Genomic DNA, 10392 nt, shown 5'->3' on the forward strand with positions numbered 1-10392 from the left:
AATTAGCACAAATGGTAAGTTCCGACAGTGCCTACAAGTATGCCTACTGGCCGCTAGATGGCAATACCGGTTTCATATGTATACACCTGGTATATATATATAATTAAAAATTTGTCATAAGGAAAACCGCAGGATTGCGCCGGGAGCGGGTGCTAATCTGAAAAATTGCACCCGCTTCCAGCGAAATCGCGGTAAAATTTCAGCCATAACCACGTCTCACAACCGTGAGATAGGTGGTTGATACTAAAAATATTTTTTATCTATTTATTTTGTATCGTTTGTATGATAATTAACAAACCATCTTAATCTCTCTAACAAACTTCATTTTCAAAAGCTCTCTCATTCGCGCTTTCCCCTGCGTGAGAAGAGGACACGTCGCGTTGGCGAACTCAGTAAAGAGTGATTACTACTTATAGGCTCCTGTCAAGTTGCAGGCACAGAGATTTGTCTCCTTTATTTAACGCGTCTTTGGCTGCGGTCGACATCAAACGCAGTATTAGTCTCCTTCTCTGGCACTGAAACGCTGAGATATAAACAGACAGAGTATTTTGTTGAACAACGAAAGCAGCTAAAAGAGCGTCTATGTGCATATGTGGTGGGCTATGAGTATTGTTTTTTTTTCATTTTGAACTTGGGTGACACGCGTAGGCGTGGTTCGAATAGCGTCCAAACAAAACTAAAAAAGCCAAATTCCCGAATTTCGTGCTTTCTTCGTACTGAACATTGCTATACTTAAATTTCAATATTTGACTGCGTACTTTATGCAAAAAATCTGGCATCTATACCACACCGAATATTCGCTTACAAAAATGGTATCCCTGTAGAAATAGATCCACATCACCCCATGAAAAGTAGGATTAGGATATTATTCGGGGGCTATGTTTTTTGACAATGTTCAGACTTATGGACTGGTTGGTAACTGGTTGGTTTTTTTGCATGATCCAACAAACCATGGCCCCAACGACCCTTCCATCTTACATTCTTGAACGGAATTCGGTTGGCGAGGTATGGTGAGGGTACTCGGTATGCTGGGGGTAATTGGGTCACTCCATTCGAACGCATTTGAGCATCAAATTGGCGGAACCATGGTTTGTTGAATCATGGGTGTTTAGGTCAAAATATTTATTTTCATTTTTTTCTCTAAAAATTCCTTAGGATATTAATTTTGAGCCCTTTTTGTCAAAATCATTAAGGCTGGATGCTGATTTGAGTTACTCATTATCTAAATTCTCAGTAGATAATCCGAGAAGTTTTAACTAAGACTCCTAGGTGAGTCATGAACGGCTGCTCGTCGGGCTTTAGTTGGAAGCAGTGTTAGATAATTATTGTACGTAACTGGGCGATTAGTTCCGAATACTTGTCATTTGTTAAATCCTACTCGTTCACTATCAATTTAAATAACAGTAATAGCAATAAAATACATTCTTTTCATGTATGTAATATTCCTATATTGCCAAGTACAAGAGCGTATTCGATATCATTTTTTCACTCTTTCTCTCTGCTAGTTACGTCGACGTCAGTGCGCACGCGCCAGAATGCCGTACCTCCTCAATGGTTGTTGGCACACACGCAATGTTGAAAAAGTTCTGTGCGCCGTGTAAAATAGAAATATACGGGGTCATCAAAAAGTATCGGACCCTCGCTCCCCCTCCCTATCAGCGAAAATATGCGTTTTCGTGCGAAATGTTTCACACAAAAGTTTCAGGGTTTTGGACAAGTATCTGAATGTTGACCTTGAACTAGACCTTAGCGTTAACCTTCAAGATTATTTCAGGGTCAACTTTTACTTTTCAAATGAAAACCCCTATTTTTAACACTGTCCATCGAAAAAACGCAAAATTTTACGTTCAGATATACATGAAGGTCATGTGATCCGATGACCTTCGAGGTCATTCCAGGGTTGTATAAACTCAAACAAGGTCTAGAAGGCTCATAAGCGAAAATATGCGTTTTCGAGAGAAATGTTTCGGACAAAAGTTTCAGGGTTTTGGACGAGAATTTGAATGGCGACCTTGAAGCTGAGATTGGCGATGACCTTCAAAGTTATTTGAAGGTCAACTTTGAGACCTACGATGGTTCTCGCCTTAGTGGACCGGATCTAGATACAATGTTAAAACTTTTTTTAAACGCATATTTTCTCTGATCAGCCGTCTAGACCTTGAGTTTATACGACCTTGGAATGACCTCGAAGGTCATCGTTTCACTTGAACTTGATGCATATCTGAACGTAAAATTTTACATTCTTTCGATTGGCGGTGTCAAAAATAGGGGTCTCCATTGAAAAAATAAACATTGGCCTTGAAATAACCTTCAAGGTCAACGCCAAGGTCAGCTTTAAGGCTGCAATCTCGAAGAATACTCTTGAACATTCTGAAATGTTCTCGAATATTCAAAAAAAAACTAAATATTCTAGACATTTATGAACTTTTAAAATATTCTAGGGTATTCTTTAATTTTATTTAATATTATGGAATTTTTTTATTTATCATAAAATTTTCCTGAAAAAAACATTCGACAATGTAAAAACCCAAGAATGGGTGTAAGAGTACATGGAGGAAGAACAAATGTCATAAAGTAACATTTAAAATCACTAAGAATGTGAAATTATATACTCAGATTTTTAAATTGATTGCCTTTGATACTCTCAGTGAAGTTATGAACTCAACATTCAAAATCTATAAGTTTCAGTTTCTATATTGTATTTGAATATCCTGGAGAAATGAATAGCACTAACAAATCTTCGCTTATTTTTCAGTATCACAAACTGAGTCTTTCAGACCAAACTCGTGGTGGGTTAGCAGACGGAATCAAAAAATGGATTACTGGGGTGGTGCACTGCCCGGATCTCGCAAATGTGAATGTGGCGTATTTGGAAACTGTGCAGATTCTAGCAAGTGGTGTAACTGCGATGCTGGTTTTGAAGGTTGGCTTGAAGATGGCGGTGATATCACAGAAAAGGAGCATTTGCCCGTAAAGCAGTTACGCTTCGGCGACACAGGAACTGCGCTTGACGAAAAGGAAGGGCGGTATACTCTTGGGCCGTTGATATGTGAAGGTGATGGTAAGTCACTTTTGATGATGGGAGTTAATTTATTTTGTTTTACTGATTTATTTAAACTTGCATTGTCTATGAGATAACCATAGGTGAGATATTACAGCTTATTTTTCAAGGGTCAATCAATCTCTCTAGCAATTACCTCAACTGAAGAGCCTCACAAAGTCATCATTTGAGGTTCCCCACTTGCGTCCATTAGTATCATAGGACTTCTGTTTCAGGCGTCATTCACTCTACTGACACTCTTTTTATTAACTATTTGTCGCCATACTTTTCTGTCCTGGCATACTTCCATGGCTTTTTTTACGCCCATGCATTTTTAACCACCTTAATCATCTCCTTTCCCATGTTTTAACTAGTGTCTCTTGTTCGCCACATTCTTTGAGGATTATCTCGTTACTTGCTTTGTCCGCCTGTGTTCTGCTGCATATTATTTGCAGAAACCTCACGTCAGTCGCGTTAATTTGACCCTTATCCATTTCTTGATAGGTCCATGCCCCGCAACCGTATAACACAGTGGGTACAAATACAGGATTATGTATTGCCATATATAATAATTTCACAAATATTACCAAACATTTTAAAAATATACCAAAGGTTCACAAAGATTCTACAAAAATTTGTAATCGATTTTTAAAGATTGCACAAAGATTTCAAGAAGTTCCTAATTATACTCGAACTTCAAAGATGCGAGCTGCAAAGATGCGAGTGCTCCACAGATACGAGCGTGCTGACTCAAAGAGAGCTAGAGGAATCCGCCCCCTCTTCCCCTGCCTTCCCGATTCCTGAACTTTTCATATCTTTGGAGTTAGAGTGTATTTGAAAGATTTCGGATAGATTTAGAAGACTTCACAAAGACTTCAATTGTTTCCCAAAGATTTCAATAATTTTAAAAATATTATCAAACATATTTAAAAAATATTTTGAATATTTCCAAAGATTTAAAAAAGATTTCAAGGATTATTCAAACATTTCAAAAATCTCTCAAAGGTTTTTGATCGATTTAAAAATTTTCACAAAAGGTTAAAATGATTTTCTAAAGATTTCGAACTGTCTTAAAGACTTCAAAAAGGCTTCAATGATTTCTCAAAGATTTTAGTAATTTCACAAATATTACCCAATATGTCAAAAATATTTGATATATTTTCAATTATTTGAGAAAGATTTGAACTATATCACAATAATTTCAGATAAATTACAAAGATTGCGTAAATATTTAATGATTTCCCAAAGATTTCTAAAGGTTTTAAGTAATTTCGCAAATATTATAAAATATCTTAAATATTTCACAACGATTTGACAAAGGTGGCAATGATTTTTCGAAGATTTAATCAAGATTTCCTGTGTCCATCCTAGTCAAGCTAGGATTATTTTTCCATGGCTGGGAATTTACGTATCATTTCTTAGCCGCAGATCTATAGGCAACCAAAATGAGAATTTTTATTTTGGAAAAAATTTAAACGATCCGATGATCACAAAATGAACTCTAATGATATATATTCGCCACAATAGTGCCAACCTAGAAAAAAATACAAAAATAAACGTTTCTGTTGTTAATTTGGAAAGAGAATGGAAATAACTGCTAGAATACAAAATAAAAAATATAGTACTTATATCAGTTTAGAAACTATCAGTTTAGAAACTAAAGCAAAAATCCGAAAAAAATGCTTGAAATGTGTTACAAGTTTCAAAGTTCAAATGCACATACCTTTAATTCCGAAGAATATTTTGATAAAATCAGTGAAATACGTGTAGTCTAAAATTCTTTGAAAAACAACATATTTCATCCACAGGCGATTCTATGAGTTGATCGTGTACAGTCTGCATGATTTGAAATGAATGTGGCCTTATATCAAATTTATTACTATAAAGTAGAATTATCGTAAAAGCAGTAATTACTGCTCTTTGAACAGAATAATTTTTCTGTGGAGTTGTCTAACGCTTTGCGATCCACAATCCGAAAGAATCTGTTGATTTCTTATGCTCGCCTATCCCTTCACCAATGATAAGCTAAGGTATTTCTAAATTCAAATTACACAAATCTCCATTGAAACTGTTTCTGGTGCGATTTCTTGTGAATTTTCCAGCAATACGACATCAGGAATATAATGCTCTGATTGATTGTAGAAATCAATAGTACTAACATCATTATTTAATTTCATCCAATAATCTGTTGAATTTTTATTCTCGCTCATCCCATCACCAATAGACATTTCAGCCTATTTAGACTCATTCGAGTTGTTTGTATCTCACTCGAATTTATCTGCAAATTTGGTTAAAAATAGAATATCACAAACTGAAACATCTTTTTTTTTGTTTTATGATACTCTTTATTCAAGGTCATTGGAACCAGGCCCTAACCTTAAAACTTAATTGCTTCAGTTTAATTCATAAATACTAGAATTACATCTTTATTAGATACTTAGGGCCTACTGCTATTTTGAATCAGGTCTGCTTACAATATGAGCATTCGAAAAAATTATTTGGCACACAATATATTGCAATTAGCTAGGCTTTTACTCCTAGTAGGCCCATGAGTTAAAAACTCCAACTTTAGTCTCACTTCTCAGGAATCACAATTAGATATGAGGTGGGAGGTTGCTTATGTAATAGATTAAGAGACTCCGTCAGAATCGGACTGCTTCAAGAGTCCTCTTGGTCTGTGGGTCAACTCCCCAGAGCAACTCCACAGTTTTCAGCATTTTTCAGACGTTGCGCGTCTTTAAGGAGGTTCTATTGCTACTGCCGAGATCAGTCGACTACGAAGTCGTAATACCTACACTCGTATGACTTACTGAGTTGAAATCTGGCAACATTGTGATCATGTCGCCGGCGACATGAATCAACGGCTGACTGGGATCTACATTGATCGCGCCACGCGATGTTGACAGATTGCGATAGTCAACGTTTAGAAGCGCAAGTTTCGTGATAACTGAGTACTTTTGGTGATCATATTTATATATCCTGAAAGTTTGGTTGAAATGGTAAAAAAAATTCTTGTAGCCATGGTACCTCCTTAATTGCCGAAGTTAGAGGATTTTTAAAAGAAGTTATCATCGGAGTTACCATGGACATAAATGGCTAACTGCATATTTATTTACCACTATAATATTAAATGTTTATTATATAATTATTCTTATGATTCAAAATTATTAGTAAGTACTTATACAATGAAAACTAATCATTTATTTATAAAATTAAAATTCGAAATATTATATTGTTCATTGGTATTGATATTCTATATCTATACTGATAAGTTCTCCTTGTTTTAATTTTGACAGAGGTAAAACTTTTTCTCTTTGAAATGTTGAATGCTCTCAAAGTTTGAAATTCTGTATAAAATCGAGTAGAGGATGAAGCCAATTTTCCTCCTTTTATGGTCTATTTCTGTTGTAAGAAAACTCGATTAGTAGAATAAATGGATCCGTAGGTGTGAGCCCAAAATTACGAAAATAGAATTGGCATCTTATTACGGTTAAAACATAGTTTTAACCAAAATAATTTTTTAAACAATTTAATATCATTGTTAATAATATTCTCTTTGATTAATGGTAGAATGTTGCGGTTTTTTTCTGAAATTTGAAACTGTTTGTCTATTTTTCATTAGGTGTGACTTAATAATTAATTAGATTTAGCAGAAATAAATGTTCAAACAAATTATTGTTCTTAATTTTGACTTAAAAATATTAAATTATTTAGAAAATTTTGTGACATAAATTATTATTGTTATCGTAATATTTTATTGTTATCATTGATCAAAAAATTCATAACATCTAGAAAACATGTTTATTCCACGGCATACCCAAAATATTGAATATATAAAGAATTATATTGTTTAAACAATGGGAAATTAGTAAACTAATTAAGTATTTAGGTATTTTCAAATTACGTATTAATGATCATTTCTGTAAAATAATAAAAATTTCTTTAAATTTATCTAGATTTTTTTTTTAGAAATATCTGAAATATTCGAAAATCGTTTTGTATTTGGTCACTATTCTTAAGAAAATTATATTTATATAACTTTAAAAATAAACTGATAATACCTATTTCCTACCTTATAAGTGTTGGGCTTTAAAACCCATTATATACATTTAAATAAAGCAACGATAATCTTGGAAAAAAGTATTTTTTATTTACTGTAAAAATAATTTTTTGTCGCCTAATTAACATTTAAGTTTCTTTTGCTCATGTCAAAGATAAATTGAAATTTCCGATCTTGAATTTTTAAACTTTCATTATGCACATACATGTTACACTTTCCTAAACCTTGAACCAAAAAGGACGTGGTAAATTAAATTCTTTGGAAAATTCAAATGAAAATCAGGTAGAAGAATTTAATTCCACCTTTATCGCGAAATACCCTAAAAATGTATTTTTTACGTTTAATTGATATTTAAAAAATATTGTAAGTACATTGTTGGATAAAGACAGATTTTAACAATGAGAATAATACCTTGCAAATTTTAAACAGTTGTATGTTAATTTGAAAAAATCCATTTATTTATATTGAGTTTAGCGGAATGTTCTCCCTTTGATAAGAGCAACTTGTGTAAGTCACAAAAAACGTGTTCACATTATATAAGAATTTCTTTACAATCTATTTAAGGGTTATAAGAGTCATAAGACTCCTTTAATTTCAGCAAAACAACAAAACTTAAATAGCAAAGAAGGAATAGGCAGTATTTATTGCAATTTCTTAATAAAACTTTACATGATTGATCTAATAATTACCACATGATTTTATTTAAAATGGCTGAAGATTAAAATGGCTGAAGACAGAGCCTTTTTTCCTTATGCGGGGGGAGGTGAGGGGCGGAGGCATGGACTTATAATATTGAATTGTATAATTTGAACATAGTATAATAACATTAGCTTAAAGTAAATAATAAATACAAGTATAAAATTCATATTTTATTTTGGCTTGAAATGGTCCTTAGTTGTTTCAAATGATTAAAAATGTTTCTCAGAAAGTTCGAACCAAGGCAAGATTTTTTTTTACTATTTTGTTTTACAATAACCAGTTTGCAAGTAATTTCAATATAAACAATTGCATTTGCACGCAATTTATATTAATATAATTTCTTAGTGAAGTAGGTGCTAAAATATGTAATTTCAAGTGCATAAGTTATTGTGCTTTAATTGTTTCTGATGATATTACTTGAAAACGGTTCATAATAAATAAAAAAATATGAAAAAATCGTTTCATGGTTCAAACTTTGCGAAAAACATTTTACGGAATTTTATTTTTCATAATTACAGTATTTATTTCCAAAAAACTTGCGTTTAAGAAGTTGGCAAGAAAATATTCGAAATGCTAGAAATCTTCCCATTTTCTATTTTGTTGATTTTGATAAGGTTCCGGTTATCAGTGGAGATTCGACGAAATTTAAATTCCTTTCTGAGGGGGAAAATTGGCAAAGGTTAAGGGAAAATCTTTATTATTTAAAACAAGGCACGCCTGACCGTGAACTTGGGACTGTCAACCGCCGATCCTAAGCGAACGAACGGGGAAGAAAATCGCGATCGCGCCGCGCACTACCGAAAAACGAGATGCGGATCGTCCGCCAGATTTTCTGACAGTGCCGCACTAATAATAAAAATCCGGCGGACACTGAACTAACTTTTTAATCACTGATGCAGAACCTCCGACACCCTCGAAGCTGAAAGATCCGGGATTCGCGATGACTCCTAAGAATGTTTGGTTGCTAAGAAACTTGACTATAAATTTAATATTCGAAAAAAATAAAAAGGCGTAAAATCTGATTGTGATAATAAGCTGTTATTTAAAAGAAACAAGAATAAACTTAATGATGAAAAATGCGTCGTATAATTTACAGGGAATGTCTGTCGAAGTATATAATCCTCTATGATACGATACGCTTCTCGGTCGAAAATCTACTGCCTTAACCTCCTGCCGATCTTTGGCAGTTCCCAACCACCGAGCGACTTCGCGCGCGTTTCAGCAGCGGAGAAGAGGGATCGAGGTCTGGTATTGGTCGCCTGCTCCTCTCACCCGTTGGAATTCGGCGAAAATTTGCTGTTCTCCTGATCACGAGAATTTAATCTTCTAAGACGGTTGAAACTTACGCGGAATGTCGAACATTTGAAAAATCCTATTTCTAAAACTCGTTGTGGAATTCCAACTCGCAAAATTTAAAGAAAGCATTACTCTGTTGTTAATTCTGACGAGCAACTGAATTCGAAAATCGCCTATTATTTGGTATAAAAAGTTAAAAATATAATCCCCTGCAAGTATGGGCTTGAGATTGTAGCACTTCGATTTCCGAGGACAAGCTGGCCGACTTACTCTCGAAGAAACAGAAAGCTGGAATCCCAAATCATGCTTGATCATATCAGTTTCGAAATTCTTCATTACGGAATGTTTTAATTTTTTATTTAATGTATTTCTAAACTTAAGATTTTTCTATTTTAAATACTTTACTATACAATTCAATTTTAAACTAAAAATATTTCTTGTTTAAAGGAGTCATCACTATTTGAATTTGTAAAATAATGTATAAAACATATTTTTCAAATAATTTTTATATTTGAAGAATATTTTATGAAGTCAGTGACCTACTAATTTACTTTAGTGAAATATAAGTTTAAATTAGAGGATCAATTTTCACAAATCCAGACTTAAGGAATTACTACGGTTTTGGACCTTTAATTTTAGTTCCCAAAAGGCTAAGACACACAACGCGCGTTCCGGTAAGTCAGTCGAAATCAAATACACGGCGTGAGAAATCTCCCACCTCATCTCTGATAGTAGTTAGGGACTGTACTTAAATTACGTAGCAGATTAAGGTGTTCCTTCATTTATGTACGTAACTTTTTCAAACAAGCAAGCAAAAAAAATTTTAAATGTTTCAATTTTTATTTGAAAGTGTTTTATTCCGCTTACCAAAGATTTTGGTTTAAAAATATTACAAGTTTAGGATTCTGGTCTTTGAATATTAATGGTCAAGATAAATGAAAAATTGGTCAGGAAAAAATAAGGCAATTTTGAAACTGAACTTTTGCGTTAACTTTGGTATAATATTTTTGTTGTTGTTTGAAAATTCACTATTTTGTTTAAAATTGATTTTTTCACTAAAAATTAATAATTTCTGGTTGAAATCCGGATTTCAAATAATTTTGACAATTTCTTTGTAATTCTCTATCACAATAAACTTGTAAAGTTGAAAATTTCGTTGAGTTTTCTCTCACAAAAACGGGTTATGCAATTAATCGTCTGATAAGTACCTGAAAATTCTAAGAGATGGCATTATTATTCACTAATGTGAACCATTTTCGTCGAGCTTGATCCTTCAAATGACGCCTGTCAAAACTTC

General features: G+C 33.4%; 1 protein-coding gene across 6 annotated transcripts in view; it reads left to right on the top strand.

Moving 5' to 3' along the window:
* The window catches only part of LOC117177231 (neurexin-4), a 217714-nt gene that overhangs the window by 190996 nt on the left and 16326 nt on the right, over positions 1 to 10392 (top strand). For all 6 annotated transcript variants that reach the window (XM_033367795.1, XM_033367796.1, XM_033367793.1 and 3 more), the window contains one exon: positions 2756 to 3061. In XM_033367795.1, the coding sequence (XP_033223686.1) occupies positions 2756 to 3061 (306 nt within the window). The remainder of the gene's footprint in view (positions 1 to 2755; positions 3062 to 10392) is intronic.

This window comes from Belonocnema kinseyi, chromosome 7, assembly GCF_010883055.1.
Source record: "Belonocnema kinseyi isolate 2016_QV_RU_SX_M_011 chromosome 7, B_treatae_v1, whole genome shotgun sequence".
NCBI classification, from domain to species: domain Eukaryota; kingdom Metazoa; phylum Arthropoda; class Insecta; order Hymenoptera; family Cynipidae; genus Belonocnema; species Belonocnema kinseyi.